The sequence below is a fragment of the Halyomorpha halys genome, unplaced genomic scaffold (assembly GCF_000696795.3).
Source record: "Halyomorpha halys isolate HHAL.00 unplaced genomic scaffold, Hhal_1.1 Scaffold4852.1, whole genome shotgun sequence".
NCBI lineage: Eukaryota > Metazoa > Arthropoda > Insecta > Hemiptera > Pentatomidae > Halyomorpha > Halyomorpha halys.
In genome coordinates, this window is record NW_027112354.1 from 2,463 (window position 1) to 28,975 (window position 26,513).

Here is a 26,513-nt window from a genome sequence, read left to right on the forward strand (position 1 = left end):
CAATCCTAGAATCACACTAAGTATAGAAAATTTTTAACAAATTTATTACTTTCTTTTTAATATTGGTAAATTATTAAAATAATATAAATTACAAAATAAAGTAAAATAATGAATAAATAAAATGTAATAAATTAATACTGACTGAGTATCGCCATGACTAAATCGTCTTTGAGAATCTCTATCGACCCTCTTGATATGAAGTAAAGTGAAGTCAAAACATCCCCTTTATGCACTAAAGTATCTCCAGGTGGCGCATGTGTTGTTTTAAACTTCAGTGATAAGGCCCTAAAACAAAAATAGTTAGTTTGAAATTTTAATAATTTTCTGAAATAAAGGAAAAAAAAATAGTAGAAATGTGATTTTTTTTTTATTTGGATTGGAATGAAAAGTATATAATATTGTATATATAAAACGTTTAGTACATACATGCAGTAGTATACACACATATATAAAACAACTGCCACTCACAGTTTGATATATATACATACATGCAAATGTGACTAGTAAAATAACCTAGCAACAAAAGAAATCAGACTCTCAACTTCAAAAAAAAAATATTATATTTATAACTTATGTATATTTGTTGATTCATTGGTTAATATCTATTTTAAAAAGTAAAAGTGATGAATTTCAATCGTTCATTAATTTCTTTTTTGTTATAATCCTGAAGAGATTAATAATAAGTCAATACTATTTATTGCTGCTGTTCAATTTGAATTTTAATGAAAAGTTAAAATTTTGAGAGAATGATTCATAGTTTTGAGGAAAAAATCTCAATAACTAGTATTGAAAGAGCTTATTTCTCCTATTAATGAATATTTTAATTTCAAGAAAGCTTAAGCAGATGGTGCATGTTGTATTTTGATCTATTCTGATTTAACATTGCGATATTTACTCTCTTACAAGTACAAAATAAAGAAAGATGGAGAGATTTAAAAGAGAAATGCTTCACAAGATAACTAAAGCAAGATAGGATCCTCCATTGAAGATTTCAAGGAGAAAGAAGAATCATGAATTAGTTGTAGATAAATAAATCAGCCAATATCCTAAGTTAAGAAGATTAAAAGTTCAAAGGTGGGTGGAGTATTTTGTTGAAGCTTCCCACTAGAACACCTCTACGTAATCATGATTGTTATAGTTTTTACTTTTAGACAATGATGGTTTTTAAAATAGGTATATTTTCTTTCAGTATTACATTATAAAATTGTTCTATCATATGGTTACAATTAATTCATGTGACCGCATTGATTCACACGGTATAATTGATCAATAGTAATTGATACTTATTAAATAATTAGCACTTTTAATTGTTTTAACATCATTAAATTTTCACTTACTGAATGCCAAAGAAAATATTTTTAGAGGTAGCACTAGCAACATGAATTATTTCACCTTTATTTACACTTATAATGTTAAATTCATTAGTGATTTCACTGAGAATGAATGTATTCTTTCTATAACAGTCAGTTACTGAGATCAGATCCATTTGTTGATCAGTTACTTTCTTTAAATCTTTCACAATTATAGTATATATCTACATAATGTTCTGTGACTGCTGTATGTTTGACTTCTGTTTAGGCTCTCTGTGTAGTCCATCCTGATCACTACCAGTGAGTTCCACTGCTTTTACATTATGGCAGAGAGGTTGGTAAGACACTTGACAAAATGATTTTCTATTTTACACTTGAAACATACTGGCCAAATGAAGGGTTTACTTTCTTTACTTGATTCAAAGGGATTTGATAATTTTATAGCTTTATCCAATTTTTTAAATAGGTTTCTTTTAACTCAGCATTACAATGAAGAATTATTCTATCACCAAGTTCATTAGTTCATGCTGCTATAATTAATTGATAGTAATTGATACTTATTAAATACTTTCAATAATCGACATAACAGTCAATAAATTATGCAGGACCAACTACATACATAATAAATAATGATAAAAATTGGAAAACAATGTTCCTCTGAAAATTAAAAACAAATGGAAGGAGAATAAAGCCATAAAAAGTTACATAAAAATCAATTTTAATATTGGTAATTGATTCAGAGACCGAATAAAATTTAGTTTTGTTTAAAAATAAATCACCCTATTAAATCTTTTTTGAACGATTACAATTCTTGTTCCTAAGTTAAAAAAAAATTCTAGTTATGAAGTCATAATTTCTTTTGCTGTAATTAAATATACAATTAAATCACGATAATTCAAACTGTATGATAATTTATACACAATAATAGAAGAACAGAAATTTAGAGTAATCCAAAAATATTAACAATATTATCTCTATCAGACAAATTTAACATTCATAAATTTAATTTTTAAAAATCAAACCATTCTCCTAGTTATAGTATAGTGTCTGTCAAGTCTTATCATTACCATAACTCTTATTTACTTTTTTATTTGAATTTTTACTCTTTTTCAACATTACATAACACAGAAAATTTTGAAAATCATTTCTCTGTGAAGCAGTAGCATACCAATAACGTTGTATCATATAAAGTATTACATCTCAATGTGAGTAAAGAAGACAAACAAGTTCAGAAGGATGACATGGACAATGATAAGAAAATAGAATATAAGGATAATTCTAGCTCAAGGTTTGGTTTTCATTGACTCTAATAAAAGTAATCAGCAAATATGGACTGAGTGACTAACTTAAAAAGAAAGGGCATCACACTGAATGCAAATAAAGTACAATGATGCACAATGATCATGAAGAATATAATTTGATAGTTCAAAACTAGAAAGTGCCAGTGAGTGAATCTATCTCAAAACAGCATGAATGGAAAAATTATCAAGAGCTTTCCTACAGAAATAAAAAGGCAAATAGTGTTTATTATCAGCTTTAAAGCACTCTGGTAATTAAAAAGGAGACAGAAAGTATATTGAAATTACATCTGTAAGGTCTGTTGAAGATCTATGTATCTATCCTTCTTTACAGAAATAAAAGTTGGATCCCGCTGGAAATGCACTGGAGTAGAGTTACAGGTGCTGAAATGAAGTATCTCTAGAAAGTGACAGGTTAAACAAGGAGAAAGCAAATCAGAAATGAAGGGATGAGGGAGAGGTAGAGAACTTTGGAGTGCCTGCCTTCAAGTATATTGTTGAAAAGTGGCAGCTGAAGTGGCTGTGTCATCTTGCAGAATGAAGAATGGAATTCACAGAGGTTCTTTGAATCCAGGCCTACTAGACGTCATGCTGGAGGCAGACCCAGACTATTATGGATGGAACACATCAACAAGCTATAAATGAAAAAGTGCAAGAGTATGAACATCAAGAAGGCCCTGGCTCAGAATAATGATGTTTGACTCATTTTCACCAAACCATCTCCATGCTGGGAGGTACAAAAGAGAACAGATAAAGATGAAGCATGAGCCTAATCTACCTGACTAATCGTTGTTCTAGTCGAGATTGAATAATTAAAACCTTAATCCTTAGCTTGACCAGGTACCCAGATATACAAAACTGATTAGTCTTTTTTTAATGTTAGTTTGAGATGTACTGTTTGTATACAAATATTGAGTATAATTCTAAGCGATTTGTAATTTTCTTTCAATTTGAATTATCGAGAGTTGACTATATATATTTTTTTAAAATTTAATTAATTTTTTTAAAATTATTTTTTCTACAGTGTTAATTTGAAAGTTTATTTGTTGAGATTTCTGACCTTAAACATCCTGGAGAAGCCCCATCAAACGCTGTACAGGATGTGAGTAAATTTCTGTTGAGATGCAGACAAATATCTGCCTGAAGGCACTCAGGAAATCCTTTCAGCACGCTGTTCATATCTATTCCATTAGTGTAAGTCCATGCATGCTACACACAATACACAAAGTCACCTATACTTAATTATACTACAGACAACGTATCTAACTATCTTACATCCGAACAACTACTAGCCTATAAGGTAGGTAAAAATATAATATCTATCATTTTTATTGTATCTATCAGGCTAATTCTAAACAAAATGTACAATTTAAGCTGCTTAAAATTGTAGAAATGATGAATCAGAAAAAAAGGAAAGAAAATGAGTATAGTCGATCAGATTATATAAATAAAATTGGTTTCAATTAACTTTATTTTATTTATTATTTTGCATGAATTTGAAAAATGTAAGTTTTTTAAGGTTTCCTATTGCTACTATCTATAAGGAAAATATTTTAATCGTGTAAAATTTTTGATGTTGTTTTCAATGGATCTATGTATACCAGAACTCCCTTGTTCAAAAACTGTATTTTTAGCCATTGGTTTGTGCTATCTCGATCAGGCATGCTGAATTTTTAGATTTTTTTTTTGTAGAATTTTGGCCCATGATGGCTGTGAACCAAATTGGGCACTCTAGAAGTAAACCTGTTTTTCCACATATTTCAGCGCATAAACAGTTCCAATGATTTTGATGAAACTTACCTGTACTTTTCTCTTTAAAACTCTTTACCTTTTCTTATGTAGAATAATTCCCTGAGAAAAAGCAGGAAAATATTTTTTGATGAGAAGATAATTTGAAAAGTAATCAAATTCTTAACAAACGAAAAAAAAAAATCATTTGAATTGAATCAGTTGTATGAGTTAAGTTACAGTTATATGTTAACTTTTATTATTCTTTTGAATAATTCAAAAAGTATAAATTTTCTGCAACCTTCCAGATGTTCATTTGAAAGATAAATTGTCTAATAATGTAAATGAAAAAAAAAAATTCTAACTGGACTGACAGTAAAAATGCATCACACCATTTTGGTCTTAAATTTTCCAGCCAAAGTGAAAATGAAAGTTGTGTGAGTGGCCCCACTAGATATTTTTCTTCCAACCCCTTATATCATTATTATGAGATGATATCTCTGAAGATAGATAGGTTGCAGTTTTTTCTGTAAATCATACAATTTAAGGGGTTTCTAGCATAGAGAATGTTTGTGAATGAGAGAATTAAGGCTTACTAGTTGTATGAACAGTTACTAATATATAGATTAGTCCTTGTTTTGTCATCCCTGTGGCTTCCTAGTTGGTGTTGAAATCCTCAAAAGGTTTTTTGGAGACTAACAAAGAACTTTATATGCCTCCTTGTAATGTTCAGTTGTGATTAGTAGTTCGAGTGTTGTGTGTAGTATTCCTGATTTTGTCTTCTTTTTAGTGAAGTATGTCACAAAATCTTTCCCAGTATCCTTCTATGACTGTTAGTCTCGTTATTGTTTTAGACAATATATATACTGGGATAAAACTCCCTGAAGGAAAACCTGTCGGAGTTTGTTCTAATGCATTATTATTTTTCTTTCTGTCATGCAGTATACAAATTTTTATTATGTTGTTGAACCTAATGATATTAAATTAAATAATGTATTAAATTAGAATAATTATTTTATAAAGTACAAATTGATTTACCTATTTGATAAATTTTTAATCTTTTCAAGTGGAAAAAAAAAATGACAAGTATAAATAAAAAATCAAGGAGATTGATGCTTACCAAGCATAATTGGAGTATCTAAATAAGGCAAAATGAAAATACAAATATAAAGTGAAATGTGTTACCATCATGTATTTTCATATATTTAAGCAGCCTTTTAAATCGAAACAACTAATTGTTTCTAATTGACTTAGACTAATATAACTAATAACGTCAAATCTCATCCTAAATCCACACATCAAATATTTACCAAAGTGACAAGTATTTTACTTTAAACTTTCTAATAAAAACTAAAAAAACAACAAATTGTTTTTTCTAAGCGCTTTTATTAATTGAAATATTACCTGAAAGTATTCCTCCAGTCTTTGGCGAAGCGGATTAGGTATTTGATGAAACCTAATGAACTCTCGCACCCTTAACATTTGTGTATGATACCTCGCTGTTCCCGAATACAATCTTTGGATTATTGCTGATACATTTCCAAATATACTAGCATACATAAGTGCTGAAATGAGATTGAAAAAAAATTATAATTATTATTTAATTAAATTGGAAACAATAATTTACAACTTCATATATAATACAATGACTCACTGAACAGTAGCTTTTTTCTTAAATTATTATTAAAATAAATTCCTCTTTATTTAATCTTCATGATTAATTCAGTAAATAAGTGATAATAAATTGGATAATAGATCATTGACAAATTAAAATTAACCTAATTTATGCTTTATATGAATAATATATGTATTTTCCTAGTGCTACTAAGAAAAAATCTATCAAAAAAAAAAAAAAAAAGATGTCAGTGATAATAATAAACAAGTTATATTTTATACATTATCAGGAAAATAAACATTGCCAGCAAGTTAAAAATTTACTCAATATTTAAAATTGCTATGACAAATTTTAGGTTCAAACCTAGAATTCGTTTTGAATTTTATACAGTTAGAATGTAAATAATGAACATATCTATCTATTAATTAAAAATATTTTCTTAACCTGTGTGTAATATTATATACTAACAAAATATATATGGTTAAATTAATCATTAATTTTATTATTATAACTAAATAAAAAAATAATCTTCAATTATAAAGAGAACAAAACTAAAATTAAATATTTCAGTGTATACTCCCTAGAACTGAGTGCCCAGAGGTTAGTAGTGGGCCAATTAGGTAAATCTGACCCTGATTATAGAAACTTATTTAATTGCACAACTTGAAATATTTAAACAAATAATTAGTAAATAAATATTAATTTTGGAAAAATCAAAACTTTTTATTTTAAATCAAGCATATGGAATATTTTCATAATACATTTATCTACAAGCCAACTATAAACCTAAATATATTTAAAGTTTCCACTTACATCCCACTAACATAACAGCTATGGTAAAAATCTTTTCTGCATCTGTGTTCGGTGCAACATTCCCGAAACCAACCGAAGTAAGGGAACTGAATGTGAAATAAAGAGCAGTGATGTACCTCGACTGAAACATAGAAATAAGGATATTAAGTGAAAAATAATACATATTCTGAAAAATAACAGAATATTAAAATTAATGAAGGCAAATTAGTCTGGTTGTAAGAGTGATGGTGGCTTAGAAGGAGAGAAGATTTTCACTGATTGAAGTTGAGAGTATATAATTCTGCCATTTGATAGAATAGATTGCATGTTCCTAAATTAGTAAAATGTGATGTAGACAGGATAGTCAGGAACATATCAAAGAAGGAGAGTAAAGTAGTATAAGTCAGAAAATGGCCAAAAAAGGTTAAGGTTTTCAACAAAGAAATTTACAAATTTAAATACTCTTTAGGGATGATTGGAAAGGTCAGAAGGATAAGATGTGTTGCAAGAATTGAAGACAGTGACGAGATAGGTCCTTTATCAAACAAAAAAGAGTAGGGAGATCCAACCTCAGAGGATTTGATAGGGTCCACAGATATATGAGATACTTACTAGATAAAGTTAATTGGGTAAATGCTGCTCAGAACAAAGAAGTACGACAGAGTCTTTTGAAGGAGGTCCTGCTTCAATGTTGAATTGCTGCACCATATATGTATGTATTTACAGCACAAATGATGTCTTATCATGAAATGCTTATTAACCCGGCAGGAGTGTCCTACTTTTTTATCCCCTGAGAGGTGTCCCATGAGCACTTATCTCAAGTAGACGATTTCTACTATTTTTTTAAAAATAATTGGATGTGATGATGACAAAAATCTTTAAGATTATTTTCAATACAATTTGAAATTACAATTGTAAATTTTAGCTACATCAGAGGCTGAAGAATCCAAATTTCGTAAAACATCAAACATTTTCTTGCCTCGGTTCATGATTTAAAATAAGAAACACAGGAAGTGTCAAGGTGAGCTCAACGTAAAATGAAAAAAAAATATATGCCACATTAGCAGTGTAATAGTGAGAGAAATATTCATTCTTATCCTTGCGATAATGCCAGAGCAAAACTGAATTGAGTATAGGTGGGGAGGTAAAAGAGGGAGTAATATAAGCAAGTAGCAATAACAACAACAAAGGGTTAATGGAAGGTAAACAAAACAGATGAAATACTAGGAAAATAGAGACATTTATTTCCCAACATGAGCAAAATGATTAAGGCTACATCTCTCCCGAATTAATCCTAAATACTAAATTTATTAAAACATACATAATTCATTATTAATCTCCTGTTTACTTTTGTTTATTCTTTATACATATTTAATAATTTATTTATTTTTTACAATCACTAAATTATTTATTATCTATAATAAAACAGAAGAGAAATCAATATTTATTTAAAACTCCTTTATTTGATCACCCTTGTACTTAAAAAGTTTTAGTATGGTTACAGTTATATGATACCTTTATCGAGGGTCCACCAGTGTTGTTTTGAAGATAAAATTGATGAGTATCATTTGCTAAAATATCTAACCATCCAACTTTACTGGTTAAATGAGGTCGCTCAGCGTTTCCTATTGCATACCTGAACAAGAATATTTAATTAAAAAAAATATGATAATGGTATTAAGATAATCATAACAAAGGCAAATAGAATTATATAAAGAGGCAACTTCTTACAAACAGCCAACATCTTACCAAATACAGGCTAACCAATGAGCGATGAGAGCAAAAGTAGCCATAAGGAGTAATAAAACAGCTGCTCCATACTCGGAATACCTGTCAATTTTTCTTGCTACTCTAACAAGTCTCAACAGACGGGCTGTCTTCAGTAATCCTATCAGTGTTGTAGTCTGCAAAAAGGTTATTTTAACTCAAAAAACTGATAATTTTAGATTAGTAATAAAGATATTAATTTTTGTATAAATTTTTTTCTCTAAAAAAGTTTTGAAAAATGAAATTGCAACATAAAATTATCAAAAATGGATTAAAATCATTAAAACAATAGACATATATAAATTTCCGAGAGAAGATTTCTAAGGACTTATGAATGTTTTAAACAGTAATGTTGTATACTGAGAAAGAAGGATTAAAAAAAAAATAATTCTAGTTAAAGTAAATAATCTTGAGACCTAAAAATGGAATCACTACAAGTATTTCACAGTTTCAGGAAAGAGCTGTCCTGAAGGGCTCTCAGAGCTATGTCTATAATGTTACTAAGGAAGTCCTTACAAAAGGATTTCCTTAAATCTACTCTTTTTGCTTCTACCAGCAAATTTGTTGTTTTATAACCACTGTGATATGCTATTCTTTGCTAAGAAAGTAATAGATCATGTGGTCTTCCTATAGATAAAAGATGCATTCAAAAACTATATTTATAAGTCTTCCTTAGGAAGGTTAATAAAAATGGCTCCAAAACTCTGACCAATACAAAGTCAGTTTCCCTCAATTGTTGCTAATGGATAACAACTCTTTACACTCATTTAGATTCTTGAATTATATCTGATATCTTATTTCTTGGTCTTGAACTTTACTAAGCAGCTGGTTCCCTTTTCAGAAGGTTAATATATTATAGGACATTAATAAATAATCAATGTTCTCAGACTACCAGATTTGTATGGATTTTTTTAGCTGCATTATCATAGGTTGTTCTTGTGATTCAGTTCAGATCTATCTGGAGAATATCCTCAACCATTCTAACTTGTGTCCCTTCAATGGCTTTAGCTGGTTTAACCTCAAGGTTGGCTTAGATGATTGTATTGTGAATAATATCTTTCATATCATACCTTTCTGCATGTACCATATATGATCCATGATGTATGACTAATCATCTCCTGGGACTGAGTCTGGCTCCTGTGTTTTGAAATGAGGATCAAGAAGAGAAATACACCCTCTTTAAAATAATAGAAAAAATGATAGATTTGAGGTGATATACTATGGATATCTGAAGAAAGGATATTAAAACAACTCATAAAAGAGACCTAATAGAGGAGAAAGATAATAGATGGAGATATCACAAGAATGGGTTAAGTGAAAAAATCAAATCAAATTGGAATAGCAGAATAAGATAATTAGCTGAGCCAAACTTCATAATAGACAAAACAAATACGGAAGTTTGTAACTGACTTTGCAATTTCAAATTCACAAAATTTTCATTACTTTAATAAACAACAAGTATAAAAACTTCAAAAATATAGACATATGGTTCTATACTTACGGGATATTTGTACCTAAATATTAATAAATTGTATATATCATAAATAGGCAACTAACAAACGCAAGCCTTATTATATACAGCAACCGGATTCATGCATTAATAAATTTAAAATGGATCTAACATAGCATTATAAAACTTATAATTTATATTATATTTTAATGAATCAGGGAAACTGTGTAATTATAATATTCAGTACTATTTTGTAAAATAATACTGAAATAAATGAATATATTGAAATCTTGTTCAAAAATATGTAATGACTGCTATAAAAAAAATAATGACCTATAGGTGATCAGAAATATCCTAATATCAGGTGGAAAAAACAATAAATAATAAAAATAAATAAATTAGTGGCTCAGTGTCTCAATGAGATACAGAACTTTTCAAATCATTTGATGCCACTATGGTTTTAGTTTTAAAGAGGTATATGGAAGACTGTTAAGTATTTATAAAAAACCTTAATCTAGGTTTTTCTAAGTAGGAACATTTGTTCACTCAAGTAACTGCAAAGTTGTCCTCACATGCCTGAATATACCCCAGGTGTACTGCTAGTACTGTTTTATTTGTTGTATATAGTCTTTATTATTTCATAGACAAAGCATTAAATAATTAGAATAAAATGTATTTTATTCAAGTGAAAATATTTTATATTCTAAAACTCAAATAGGAATTAGGTTTGTTTGTGATTTCTGATGGACAGATTTTCACAGGTTAGTTTTACGCAGGAGAGTCCTGCTATTCAAAGGATTGAGTTACAATTTGGCCCATCTCCAATTTATGGCTCCTACTATACAAGTAAATTTTCTGAAGATATATGTGATAAGAAGATTACTTGAAGAAACACTACCCAAGCAAACAAATTCAAATTAATTATATGAATATGATACATAGTATACATAGGTTTAGTTTTAGTTATATAATCATACAATTTGCAGTTTATGATGGTGGAATTTTCTCAAGTTTTTATAAGGAGTGAACTATTAGTGTAATGTCACAGAACCTGTTCATAAATGAATATAAATCAAGATACCTGTCCTAAATAAATAAAATAAAAATCAGTTTAAATGAAATATTTAAATAATGGATGACAATTCTGAAAAGAAACTACAGAGATAGAAAGCTCTTTAAAGCAACTACTAATCTCTATAATGCAGGGATTCCCAAGCTTGGATATTATACCAATTTTTGATAACTTTAATTATTAACTATTATCGATTAGATATAAAAAAATATAGATGATAAAAGCCAAGAAGAAAAAAAAATAAAAATTTAAGCTATATTCCTCTATGTTGAATATAAGTTTAGACAACAACATTCATTACATTTAAAACTATAGAGACTATGGACCTTGGTATATTATTAATAAAGATTTATCCTGACTAAATTTAGGCAACCCTGTTTGATCAGAAAACAAATGAGTGATTCAAAATAGGATAGGATTGTTTATATATTTATGAGAAATTCAAGAAACCCTCACAGCCTCAATCATCCTTTATTGATTAATTCAATGCTCTTTAGGACTTATTGTTTTGCCACTTTCAAATTAATTCCTCCTGCTAGTACATTTATCAATCTCTCGATAATTTGGACTTCATTGAATTATACCTTCTTTTCATCTTCAGATGTATTTAATGCTGCATATTCTTACATACAAGAATATATTCTGATTGTAAATATTTAAATTATATAATTCGCTGTCTAAATAGGAGGCTGCATTAATTGCTTTGAATCAATTATACTCTATACAGGTGATTGGCCCAGTGGTGGAAGCCCTTTGCCCAGAAACAACGGGTTCCTAACTTGTAACAGGATCCAGAACTCCTAGATAGATAGCCTTCACTACATCTGCCCAGTAACCCTGAACTGTAAACCAAAATCCAAAGGGTGTTGTAATACTCAAGGAACAACCAAGACAATCTTTCCACTTTTACAGCGTAAAGCAGGGTGATCGTCTTAGCTCTCTACTTTTTACTCTTCTTACCAATGAGATTGGGAGGTGTGTAAAGTAGAATCTCAAAACTGTGTGTGAAATATTGGAATTTAATTCCAGAGTGTACTCAGGTTTCATAGTTGACTCCTAGGAGGCTCTACAGCCATCTTTAATTGAATACCATAAATAATTACAGTTAAGAGGATTACAAATAAATTCAACTAAAACCAATGTCATATGAATTGCAAGGCCCACCCTATTACTCTCAGGATACAAGGAAACAGAGTACATCCCAGGTTGTCATGTACCTTGGCATAAGGGATTAGGAGAAAGTTGAATTGAATTGGGGGCACATTATGAAATCTCAGATACCTTACAAAATTGACGATATAAAGTAGTGGTGGTGGGCATCTTGAGATATACATCCACTACATGGGGTCACAGGCAGAAGAGTGGGTTGGCGACAGTCCAGTAGATGGTTCTGCTGCAAGTCACTTAGGTATATAGAACAATGTTTCATGGCAAAAGTGAAGCAGGTACATCCGTTGTTGCAGGGGGAATACCTATCAACCTCCTCCAGTAGGAAGACTATTACCGACTTGAGAAGAAGAGGGAAAGTCTGGAAGATCTACTGGAGAACCTCCAAGTAAGGATCGATTAAGCCCCAAGCAAATGGAACAGGATCCTCCAAGATACAACATGAGAATAGCACCAGCAAGGTAAGATGATCCCAAAAGGGCAACCCTAAGAAGTACCAACTATTGGTTCACGTCTGGAAATCACATGGGTTTTCCTAGCTTCACAATGGGCATGGAGGATTCCGAGTGCAATGATGGTAAAATAGATTAGGAGATTTTAAATCAATTGATAAAGGCTAATGAATTTTACTATCAAAAACATAATTATAGGTAAGTAAGAAGATTGGCCAAACTTTGTCCATTTAAATCTGTATTCTTCCCTGAAAGCTGGACAATCCTCGATAAGTATGTAAGTAGAATTATATCGGCCAAAGTGATATTTCTCAGGAGAATAGTCGGTAAGACTATGAGGGGCTGTGTCAGATGTGAAAGGATTCATGAAGATTGGGGAGTGTTATCAATATGTGAAATTCTTGAAGAGCACGATCTCAAACTGTTTCATCTTCACCCTGACGGTGTGAATATTTCATCATTATCCATCATGAAGATTTATGGAAATCTATAACCAACATGAAATAGTTAGAAAAACGACTTCTATCGAGTCTTACTTTTTCAGATGGCGACTGGTCGATAAAAAACAAAAAAATAGAAATTAGGATTTTTTTATTAAGTTCAAACTAAACTTAATTGAATAATTTTTGATGAACTCAAACTCTATTAAAGCACTAAAACAAAATTAATTCAAAAAATATATTTTTTAGGATGCCAATAAGCTAATTAATAATTTTTTGTTAGCATAGTACTGAAATAAGTTCTTTATAATCCAGTTCTTCATGGCATTAGGAAAATACATTCAAATACTAATATAATCATTATTTTGATAATTGCATATTTTTAAAATCTAAATAAAAATTATATATTATATATATATATTTTTATAATTTTACTTTTTAAGACTATAAAAATTAATATTAAAAATTTAGCTCATGCTCCTACAATTTAACTACAATGTGTGAGGGTGAAACAGCATTTAAAAAAATAAAATAAAATTGAAATTGGGTTTAATAAAAATTAATTTTTCATGTATAATTTTTAATAACTATAAAGTTTCCTGTAGATGATTAATGTGCTAATTTTGAAATCTGCAGTGGAAAAATAGCTTGAAGCCTGAATATTATTTGTATTTAGTGAGTTTTGGTGAACTTAAAAACAAAATTTGAAAATGAAATTGAAATTGATGCAAGGTATGTAGTCTAATTTAAACTAGTGCCAAGCTGTAGCATGTGTTCGTTTGACAAGCGATTATATAAATGATCCTCTCACTACTTCCAACTGACCTCATCTTTGTCCGAGCTCAACTGAAAATAGGCGAAAATTTTTTTTTGACAAATTCTTTCTTTTCATCCCGAAGCATAAATGAAGCTACGCCAGTTTCAACAATACTTATGCTATTCCCAAAGGGTATTTAATATTAAATAATATCAATAATCTAGATAAACTACTGATAAAGTTTTTAGAGGAGGTTCTGATTATATAAATTAAAACTAAAAGCTCTAATTATATATAAGAGCAAAAACTCCATAAGAGACATAATAATCATTAGAATAAAATTGGAAGAGTTTAATCACAAAGCCTTGAGTTCTTAAAATATCAGCTAAGAACTTACCAGTGGAGGTTTCACAATAAACTACAACTGGTAACTTGTGTGCTAGTAGTTTAGAAACTCAAGGTTTAGTGACTGGAATCTTCCCATTGTATTTTGACTGGAAACTCTATTTATATTTTTTTAGAGCAACATTTCAGGTACTAGTACATACTTAAGTCTATAATGAGAAAAAATATTCATTAACTAAATTCTCTCATAATGAACTTGGCGTATTAATTATAAGCAAGTTAAGCTTAAACCATACTGAGACCATAGTTTTGTTGCACCAGTTTTTTAAACGTAGATTAGTGTTTCATTGTCCTGTAGAGGAGTTTAAACTAATTTATGATTATAAATAATTTAACATAAATATAAAATGGATTGGACCAACTTCTTAATCAGAATAATAATTAAAATTATGAGGTGTATTTATATTCTCTATACATTAATAAGTTATGTGACTAAACTGCAGCTCATTAATAATAGACAAAACGTGTCCTCCCACACTGGTTTTTATTATTGCATCCTTATTTGAAAAATAAATTAAATTACATTTAATTTATCAAGAATATATCAATTCAGAAAGACTTTTTCTCCATAGTAATATATATATATCAAAAATATTGTCTAATGTTCCAATGGAGCAACTGCACCAGGGGTTCTGCGGTCAAGTCCAGAATATGTTAAAAAAAAAAAGAAAAAAAAAAAGGAACATTAAACAGACTGCCTTAGCAAAACCAAGGTATTTAGTGTTTTAAACTTTTTAGGGAAGAAGGATTGAAGATCCTTTACTTAGGTGAATGGGATTCTCCTTGAACACAGGTGTACTCCACCGCAGAAAGTTCCTGGATCCATCACTTTTTATTTTATTTTATTTATTTTTTTCCCCAAGAAAAATGCCATCACCGGCATATGGGAGCAGCAACAGTGGGATTATATGCTAGGTTTGCGCATGCCACTGCTACCAATAATCAAAACATTATTTTATGTTTCTTATTTTGTATTTCATCTTAAAGATATGTAAATTTTTTTAAATTTAATTTTGGTTTTACCATTTTTGTTTTAACCCTGCTAGAGAGGTAGTCACTAAGGTAAAAATCTCCAGGATTCATTAAGATCAAAAATATGTTTATTTGATTTGTGGTTAGAGACAAAAGTGCTATATAACAGAAACGTAATTTTGAATTGATGGAAGAGAAATAAGTAAATTATTTTAATTGTGGAAAAATTGTACCCAATTTTACATCAACTTTGTTTAGTAATTTGTTTTTTTGTAATTAGTTAATTGCAATTCATGCATGGTCTTAGGGCTGGATGTTTAGAATTTTGAAAAATTCATTTGTAAAAAAAAAAAACATCAGTTTTCTTTTCTATTTCCATCCAGAAAAACTAAAATGTATTCAATCATATCAAGTCAAGATTTTGTATTCCTCACACTTAAAATAATATCAGAATTAAAAAAAAAGTTTATGAATCAGAAAAAAAAAATTATGAATAATCTGTTTTGTCCAATGTACTCCAGTGTATTGTTTTCTTTTAATTATTATGAGTCAATATTTTTGCAAAGCGACCGTAGATCCAGCCAAGCTTATCTAGATTCTCACCTGTGTTCCTTCCTACAATATGCACTAAATTTTCATTTTTACAAGTATGTATGTGAATTTACAAATTAGTTTTACAATACTACACATAGTTGAAATTAACATAGCTCCATCATGCAAGATACAAACATAGCTTTTCTATTTTAAATAAAATCACCTCTTAAATATTATATCTTAAGAATTAAGCAAACTAAAGAATTAATTTGTTCAATTCAGTACGTTTTAAACAATTGAGTATTAAACATAAAAATAAAATTTTACTTATAAGAAAAGAAGAAAAAAAAATTACATAAATAAAAATGATTTGTGTTCACAAATTTTATATCAACAAACAACTTGTGAATAATCTACATCAAATATAATAAATTACCCAATATTATTTTAAATTGTAGACTCAATAATTATTTTTAAATCTAAACTATATATACAACTTATTTTCTAGCTATCACTATAATTGTGAATAGATTTGAGTTAAATATGAAAAAGCTCCAACACTATAGTGCCGTGATTTTTTCCTCATTTTTTATTGAAAACAAATGAAAATTTATTTAATTGTTTCATTAGTACTTTGATACTAGCAAAAAAATGGAATGTAAGGACAAAAACGTTGAGACCCCTAAAACCACTTTTTTTACACAAAATCAATTTACAAACAAATAATGAAACCCTTTATTTCTAAAATCGATTTGGAGAGTTTGATTAGGTGCACTGGACTTTAAAAAAATGTGAAAAAAAAATTTAAACAAGACAAAATTTTGAATTTAAAATTCATCCCCACTTTTGTAGCATTGTTCTAAGTAGAGAAAACTCTACATTCGGAATTTCACATCATTTGATACAAAGTGACCACTGTACGTGCAAGATAGTAGTAAGAAAAAAATATATTTATCATACATCCCCAAAACCTTGTTTTAGGGTAAAAAAACAAACAAATAAAATTGATTTTCACATTCTCCTTTGACCTTATATAAGAAACTTATAATTAGGGTTTGTAAATATTATATTTTCTGTTTTTTTTTTCAGAGTGAAATGTCATAACTGAAAGTATGAATTAAGAATCTTAAAATATGTAAAAAATTCCCTATGTAGGTGTTACCGTTAAAGCTTTGTTTAAGGGATATTCATGTCTAAAGATTCTCATTGTTATGAATTATTTAGGTTGTAATAAAAGAATTAATATGTATTGTAACTAATTTATTAATGAAATATAAGCACTAACATTCTTATTAAATGTTGTTCAAAGTGATCTCCTCGAGCATTAATTAAGACAGGCTCCGCATCTTTCTTCCACAGCAGCAGAGGCTGAATGGTACTAAATATGTGTTATAGTTTCACAAATCATACGCAAGGACATCATATAAAGAATGATTTTCTTTTTTTGAGATCCTTAATTCATGTTTTCAGTTAGGAAACTTAACCCTCAAATACTCTATATTTGAAATTTGCGATATTGAAAAATTCAGAAAAGATACAGAATGATTATTCTTTAATTTCAGAATCTATATGAAAAATTTTGAATAATGAATTTTATTATTATTGAATTGTGAAAATTTCTCAAATTATATATAGAAAGCCAATTATTTCCCCTCTTGATACAATAATTCATACTAAAAAACATTCTGGAGGATATCTATGAAATATATTTCCACATTAAATTTAAAAGTTCTAAAGCATTTGATATTTTGGGATGGTGTGGCTCAACGAATATCTATAGAGCTACAGCAATATTTGTGTAATCATTACAAAACTATTAATGAAATCAGATAAAAATCTAACTGACAAAGGTTTAGTAAAAAAAACAAAAATCCTTAAAATAAATAACATTATTTATAACTTTTTACAAGAAATTTATATTAAAATAATAATTACCTCATCAGTGTCAGATCCGAAGATGAGAAGGTCAAATGGAATGGCAGCCACTAGGTCAATAAGGAACCAGCCCCTAAGGTAATGAACTGCGATCTTGCCAGGGTGTGATACGACTTCATCGTTCTTATTTACATATGTCGTTCTGAAGTTTATCAAGATGTCCACAATGAATGTTACATCCACTAGAAGGGAAAAATATATTAAATTAAAAAAATGTCCATGCCAAATTGTTACTTTCATAGTTGTCATTATTGAGAGTGACAGCCAAATTTTTTCTTCTTTATTTCTAGAAATTTATAACTGTATTTAAGTAAAAGTACAAATAAATATGATAAGCTAAAGTACCATGGCAGATTTGTGGAGATACCACCCATTGGTAGCACTCTAATAACATTTCTACATTAGAAGGTCTTGAGACAATCTTCTTTTCTGATATTTTGAATGATTATTAGGAATAGAAGAAGAAGTAAGGTTAGAAACTAGTGAGTTTAGAATGGAAGGATTGATATGTGGTTGCAGGCTAGATCAACTATATATGGAACATTAAGATCTTTATGAGGTGTGAATAGTTGACCGTAGATTGATATGAGAAGATGGTAGGGGTGCGGACGGCCAAGGATGGCTTGAAAACAACTGGTTTAACATCATGCACAGTCTTTAAAGGCAATAGAATGCTGAAGTACAAGCTAGATGGAGTTTGTGGTGTCGTCACAGCTTGACTGATGAGAATTTCAAAAGCAGTGCTACTAGTTCAGTCACCAACAGATCAATGACCAATTGTTTGCTCTGACTCTTTGAGTGATCTCAAAGGCCTTTTCCAAATAACCCTCTTGCGAAAGAAATTCATCACATCACTAAGCAGTTGGAAAATTCTTCTAGAAAAATAACATTTTTTTGGGTTCCCAGTCATTTCAGGATGACTGGCAACAAAATTGGACTGCATCAGATAATAACAAACTTAAAATTATAAAGCCAACTGTAAGTTGCTAGGCCTTCTCCTTCAATTAATGTAGAAGTGAGGAGGTGTTAATAACACTGTTGGTTAACCTATGACTATCTGAAAACAAAGAGAGGTCCATCTCTGTGTCATTAGGAAAAATATGAATCTGCTTTGTATATTACAAAGAATCATCGAATAATTATCATAAATTGTCCTTATCATCATTATGTTATATTCATTAATTATTTTAAACTATCATAATCAAAATAATTATCACCTGTAACTGACATAAAAAAATCAATATTAATTTTTTATATAATTTTTCTTTTATAGTTAGTTACAAGGGCATTAATAACCATATGTAGTTTTTACCCTAAAATTCAAACAACAAAACCTATATGGAATATGGTCCGGGTGTGGTCAAAAAAAGTCAAATAGTAAATGGGTATACTATTTTTATTTGAGCCAACGTTTCGCCTCACGTTGCAGGGCTTCGGCAGGGCTAAAAAAGATACAGACACTTGACATAGTTGTGTTACCAACTTAAGTGTACTTATATTAACTACTTTATTATTAATTTTCTATTATAATTTACATATCTCTGTATCCCCTCTCATTTGGTATATTGTCTTTCTTAATCACTCACACATATTGTATCCCATTATTTTATACTTTATTTCTTCTTTGTTTTTCTATCTATTAGAATTTTTTTTTTTATATAATTTTGTAAATATTTCTTCTCCCCCTTTATTATGTATATTATCATTTATTGTTTACCTAAATCTTAATTTATTTGCATTGATTACTTTAAAATTATTTTCGTTATTATGTGGCGTGCTTAACTGCCATCCCCACTCCTCCCAATACAAACGGCTCACTCTGACTTTGAGGTATGAATTCTGTCTCATTAATTTTCATTTGCTTTTATTCTTTTCTCTTTTCATCTCTTAATTTGTATTTTCTTTAATATTTCTCCTCTTATTTTTCTGTTACTATTACCGTTTTCATTTACTGTTAACAACTTTTAATTTTTCTTATTTAATTTGACTTTTCATTGTATACCGCTGCTATTTTCCACTTATTTTTTTTGTAACTATGTCAAGTGTTTGTATCTCTTTTAGCCCTGAGAAAGCCCTGCAATGTGAGGCGAAACGTTGGCTCAAATAAAAATAGTATATCCATTTACTATTTGAATTTTTTTGACCGCACCCGGACTATATTCCATTCATTGATACACACGGTCAATCAAAAATCTTCCAACAAAACTTATAATTAGGAAATTTCTTCCTTACCAATAAGATCAACGATAACCAATGGTTCATCGCTGTATTTTTCCGATTTCTTTTTCATGTAGTCTGCTTCGTTGAGGAGGAAAGCGGCAACGTACGGGGTGAAAATGGCGGTGTACATGACGAGGAGCAGAATGATCCAGTCCCAGGCAGCCTTGAACGGACTGTAATGGAGGACGGTCCATTTGTGTATCCGCGGCGACTGGAGCTTGTACTCTGGCAGAACATCGGCTCCCAACGACAGCACCTGCAACAATTAAGAAAATAATTCAAAATATATTTTGTAGTTTGTAGATATATGTGATAGATTTTATCTATTTATGGTTCAAATTGTCGAGGTGGATGTGCTAGTTGTTAAATGGTTCTGCCTCCAAATGATTATGTAAGGTACCAAAGGTTTGTGAGATACCAGAAGGATGTTAATGCAAAAATTTAAAACATTATGTCTTAATTTTTTGGGGGAATTTTATATATTGGTTACTATCGAATATTTTTTCCTTCCGTCGAAACTGGAAGAAGTTTCAAGTTAATCAGAATTTTTTTTTTTTAATAATTTATTTATTGTTATTTAAAACTGTATACACATATATAAAACAAGTAAATTTGCTGTAGGTGACATAGTGACATGATACAAACATGTGGAGAATCTACCCACTGATAGAACTCCAATAACATTTCTAGAGGAGAAGATCTGGAGGCAATCTTCTTTTCAGACGCCTAGGAGGATTATTAGGTAATGAAGGAGAAGTCAGGTTAGAAACAAGTGGATTCGGGTGGTTAAGAAGTTTATCATGGAAGGAATGTTATCTGGTTCTGGCCAAATCGGCAACATATGGAATATTGAGGTCCTGATGGATGAATTGATTTGTGACGAAGTAAGGAGAATTAAGGATTTTATGAAAGATTTTGGACTGTAAGGATTGGATTCGGGAGGAATTTGATGGTTTAGTGGAGCCCCAAAGCTCAACTCCGTATGTCCAGATATAATCAGAATTGATTTGAGTATTTGAGTTGATTAGAATCGCAGGTTTGCAAAGGCACTAGATGGAATTGATGGAAGACAAACTGAACAACTGTATTAATGAATAAAATTACCTTAAACTGGTAGAATGAGTTTACATTCAATCAATATCTGCAAGGCAGTAGTAATTAAGGTATCTATAAGCATTCATGAGAATACAAAATTAAAGATGAAACAAAATTGAATAAAATAAAAAATTATAATTCTAACGGGTATCTCACTATATATGTTTACAATTAAACCTCAACAGTTATTGGAATTTTGATTGAATTTTTTTACAGGCTTAATCACCTAACCTCTCCTGAACTTCTCTTCGCCTTAAATTAATGATATACAAAAGTGTGCTGAGGCCTGCTCTACGGAGCACCTATGCTGACCACAGCACCTTCAAAGGCCAAGAGGATCCAATAGTTTCAGAGTTGTATACTGAGATGTACAATGAGACATTCTTTACTTCAAAGAGAAAAGACACACATACATACGAGGTTCGAACTATCAACTGTGACAGAATTTATATAGAGGAGACATATCAAATTTGTTGACAGCCTTCAGTACTGTACTAACCCATTATTCAGGACACTGACACCGACAGGACGGCCACAAAGGTGGCAGGCACAATGCGCAGACTCGAATGAGTACAAGTAACTAAATTATTTGAATCGACAAACCTGGTGAGCCCCATCAGCAACAGACTGACACAAAATACAGACTACCCCTTTCCAAATGATCAAATGTCCTCAGCTCCTTCTTCAAATGCACTAATACTAATGTAGGAAAAGAGGTTTCCCTCAACCCGTTTTCATCATGACATCAATCCCACACACACCTGGTGTTTGGAAAGGGCTAGATGTTGAGAGGGAACAGATTCAGAGCATGGCGGAAACCATTATTCTGGACTCACTGGGAATCCTACATCATTATTTTTATTAGACCTTGGCTGGGTAGTGTCTGCTCTATAAATCAAAGAGAGAAAATGGTTCGACTTGTTTGAACACATTCTCTCTTTTCCTTTTTATTATTGTCTATTTGACAGTATGTCGAGTATTACAAATTTGAGTAGCCGTAGGCAATTTTTTTGAGTTTCTCCTCCTTTTACGCCTCAACTCCCTCGGCTACAATCGGTCCTCGGCCTACTAAACTGCACCTTATGACAGATCCTTCCTTATCAGACCCTCCTTCCTATAAAATTCAATTTCTACTTCCTTCTGTTACTCCAGTACCATTCCTACCTTCAAATTTCGCTTAATCGACGATTTATTAGCCCTTAAGTTCTAATAAAATTAAAATAGATATTCCATACCTACATAAATATTTTCTAAAATCTGTTGTATTAATTATCTAATTATTTATACGTTTAATTTGCATTGCTATGTATTTTTTTTTCTTTTCTTCTGAGATATTAATATCATAACTTTATTTTTTTTCTGATTAGGACTTAAAATTAATTTACTATGATTAATCATTTTGTTATTATGTAATTATTATTTTTATTTGCTAATTTAAAGCCCAGCAAATATTTTTGTTTTATTATTCTGGAGGGACGTATCCTAGAATAAATGAAGAATTTATTTAAAATTTATTAATATAATCATAGTGCTTTGGATTCATCGCACTATATTCAGGTAAAATTGCAATTAACATTAATTTTCTTTTAATTAATTACTTAAATTTAATGTACTATTGAGCTTTATTATAATTTTAATAATGACTTAACAATGTTGTCTTTTTTTTTCAATTATAATATTGATATTACATTATATCTCTAGTTACTTAGTCCAATATTTTATATATAATGAGAAACCAATATTGTCTGACACTTATTTAAATCTTATAGAAAAAGAATACTCAATCATTTAAAAAGTAAGGGGAGCTCTCATTTAAATTCACTTTATTAATTTTTTTTTTTCAAAGAGAAGAAATAAAACTTTGTTTTACAGTGCTAAGATTGATTCACGAGATAATGATGTTCATTAGTCTCTAGCGATAATAAAGAACAAGTTATATTCTCTTCGTGGAAAGGGAAAATTTCGAATTGGACAAAGATATTTCCTAATGAAATAGTCTCTAGGGAGATGTTCTTTGAGATACTCACGCGGTCCTGAGATAAAGGGAAAACCTTGTCCTTTTGATTTCCCACAGGAAAATCTTTCTCTTTCTTTCAAGTCTTTAAGGCGAAAATTGGAAGTCCTAAGTCTCCTTATGTATTTTTAAATTCAAGGGGGCCCGAGGATGAGGGAGGGGTAGTTGAAATTCTCCGAGGCTGGACTAAAAAAAGATCTGGTACAGTGCTCGCATCACGAAACTTTCAATTACCTACCTCCATTGAAGGCGAAAAATTAAATACTTTTTATTTTTGTGATCCTATAAAAATACGTATTTTAGGGTTCCTCAGGGTGCGGATGACGAATATCAGTTTCGTTTCTGCCAAGAATACAGTTTAAAAAACACAATAAAGCCATATAAAAAATAATATATATATGATTGCGATAGGACACGTTCATAAGTCTTCGATCTTGCAGTCTAACCAGGTATTTCTAACACGCTAAATGCCTTTGGAAAAGTAATCTAATAATAATAGTTTTTATGACAACTAATCTGAATTAATAAAAATAATAACTATCAGTAATTATACTGTCATCTCATTGAAAACATGCAGGAAAATAGCAATATGCTTATATACCAAAAGGATTAGAAGTAATTCTTGAAACAATGTGGGCAGCGAATGAGTACTAGAAGAAACTTAACTAAGCTCACCGGTGTTAAAAGTATTTAGACTGCAACAGGTGGAGCACAAAGCCCCACTGCTGTGCTAAATAATGGAGCGAATTAACACCTTCCACCGAGCTACGTCAGAGTGCGGGCTCTACGGCAGCTTTTATCGTCATTAGGAAAGATCTCGTTACGCTAAATGGGCTATTGCTAAAGATGAATACGATTCAATGGAAATCAATTTTGCTTAGATTCAACAGTTTGCATTATGTGTGGAACATTTGGTCCTATTTTTACTTTCACTTACCTGTATATGGAATATATAGTAAGGGAAATTATTCCGATCGTGAGAAATTATGGATTCTATTTTTCGACAGAATTACTTTTTGAAGTCCACTGAGTCTAATAACAATGTCTCACAAAATGGCCTGTGTGAACAGCCTAGCTTTTAAACGAAAATTCGTACGAAATTTAAATTATAATCTTAAACACTTTCTTGAGACTGGTAAATTTTTTTAAAATAAATAATTTAATTAATATCCATTTTAGTCTCAAAACATTTTATTTTTCTTATAAATCAGGGACAATCTACTTAGTACAATTTTGGAATTATATAATTTAAAAACTCTAACTCGATGCAGGCTATTCTACCCAGGTCAAAACAACAATTTCTATGAAAACATTAGGTAAAATATATTTTTTTTGTTAATAAGTATATCCCACATATGTTTAATTACTTAATTAGTCAAATATTCACTTAAAATCAAAATAAAAATCATTTATCACAGTCACTATTCCTTAAAAACTTTATCACAACCTTGTGAGGATGTTGGGATATTACAGACAATTTTTCACCAAAATCGACCAACCTTAATTTATATAAAAGTGAATATAATTCACTATAATTTTCAATATTCAATATAATTTTTTTTTTTTTCTTATTTTCATTAAACTCCGTACATTTTTTTTTTCAGAAACGGCTCTATCGATTTTGTCTAAACTCCGTACAGGTTTAAGAAATATTTTTTTAAGCATCCTGCTAAACATTCTATATTCAATAAAGTTCGCAAATAAAAACGGGATTTCAGTGTCTTTCGTATAGATCTTAAGGCACTGCGGAAAAGCCTTATGATTTAAGGAAAAAGAAAAGCGATCTTGATGATCAGGCAGCAAAAGTTGTAATTTCTAAAGGTTTTCCCGATCACTGAGTGCCTTTCGATGGCTTCATTGCCCTCTTAAACAGAAAATTAAATTTAAATAGGCATAAATGTGAGTAATATAATATAATCTACTACAACTGAACGCAGAGAGGAGGTGATTTTGACGAGCCTTCGAATAGGTCATACGTACCTGACCCACGGTTACCTTGTGGCCCGCGATTCTTCACCTATATGCCAGACTAGTGGAACGCGACTTAGTGTTAAACACGCTTTAACTGAATGCCGAGAATACAACTCCCTCAAAGATTTATATGATTTGCTAGGATACCTCCATTTCCATTTTATAGAACAACAAACAGATTTTTGAGTTTCTCAATCACTCTAAACTTTACTATAAAATTTAATCAAATTTTACCACAGGGTCTAATAGTTATACATTTCAACCTTTAAATAGTTATACATTTGGACCTTTAAATAATTATTTTTGTTGTTTTTTAGGTAGGTAGATAAGCCGTATATCAGTACGATGTGTACTCAGCGAGTAATGCATAGATTAGCAGAAAGTATGTCATATTATTATTTCATGATACATTTTCCGGTCCAAAAAACAAAAAAAAAAAAAACGAAAGTGAAGTATTGAAATCAAATAATCAGCCCTACTGTGCAGCTTTAAAAAGAACTTTTATTCATATTTACGAACAAATAGTACAACAACATTGCAGTTGATAAAAAAAATTAAATTGCGTTTTAAGTTAGTAAAAGTCTATCTTGAAAAAGTGTTGGAAAATCGAATTTTATAGGTAACGAATGCTGCTATCAAAAGTTGGTTCTGAAAATTTATTTTCTTCATGAGCCTATATGTGGAAAGTGATTTAAAAAATAAAAAATAGTTTTGAAGATATATTTTTCTTATTTACATATACCTCGCTGGAATTCACCTGATACTGCACAATGTATAAACATAGTATGCATTTCATCCCCCTAAGGCGGAAGACTGACCCTATCACAATAAGTCGTTCGCGACACGCGATTCGGACGTTTTGGATTGTTAAAAACAATAAAAATTATAAAAATAAACTATGAAAGAATCTGATAATTAACTAAAGAAGTTCTAACCTTCCTTCCTCTTCTATTTCTGACCTTCCCTCAAGACGTCTGAAAAGAAGATGGCCTCGAAACCTTCTAGTGTAGATATTTTATTGGAGTAGTACCAAAGGGTGGTTTCTCTAAAAAGTTTTATATCATGTCATTGTAATAGAACTAATAGTAAATTTACTAGATGTATTTTACGTAATACAGTTGCAAACATAAATAAATAGATAGAAAACAATTATTATGAATGATATTTATCGACTCTTTGATCACGATTCATTAATATTCATCGAGATATAAATGAACTTAATAAGCCCCCAATCATTGAGGTCAACAGAGAGAAATTGAACAGCTGTCATCAGCATAAAAGCGAAAAAAATGTCAGAAATATTTTAGTCTGGCAGTTGACTGAATGGTGATCGCCATAAAATCAATTTTAGTATAGTCAGTATTGATTGATTCTATAAAAATTAGCCTCACCTGAACTATAACAATAGTAGAAGGTGAATTTTAGTCAACTTTTAAATTTTCATATCTGTGCCATTCTTAAATTTATTAAAATTTTGTTATTTTGTACCCTATTGAGATTTAACATATAATTTATGTTT

At 30.1% G+C, this 26,513-nt stretch overlaps 1 protein-coding gene across 2 annotated transcripts in view; it reads right to left on the reverse strand.

Annotated features, from left to right (window-relative positions):
• Positions 1 to 26,513, reverse strand: part of LOC106691911 (potassium voltage-gated channel unc-103) — a gene marked incomplete at its 3' end in the record, with an annotated part of 31,964 nt that overhangs the window by 1,974 nt on the left and 3,477 nt on the right. The window contains 9 exon segments of one of the 2 annotated variants that reach the window (XM_014437811.2): positions 143 to 285; positions 3,669 to 3,817; positions 5,741 to 5,901; positions 6,765 to 6,885; positions 8,259 to 8,379; positions 8,493 to 8,647; positions 13,917 to 13,937; positions 17,695 to 17,876; positions 19,927 to 20,170. In XM_014437811.2, the coding sequence (XP_014293297.1) occupies positions 143 to 285; positions 3,669 to 3,817; positions 5,741 to 5,901; positions 6,765 to 6,885; positions 8,259 to 8,379; positions 8,493 to 8,647; positions 13,917 to 13,937; positions 17,695 to 17,876; positions 19,927 to 20,170 (1,297 nt within the window). 2 annotated transcript variants of the gene reach the window in all.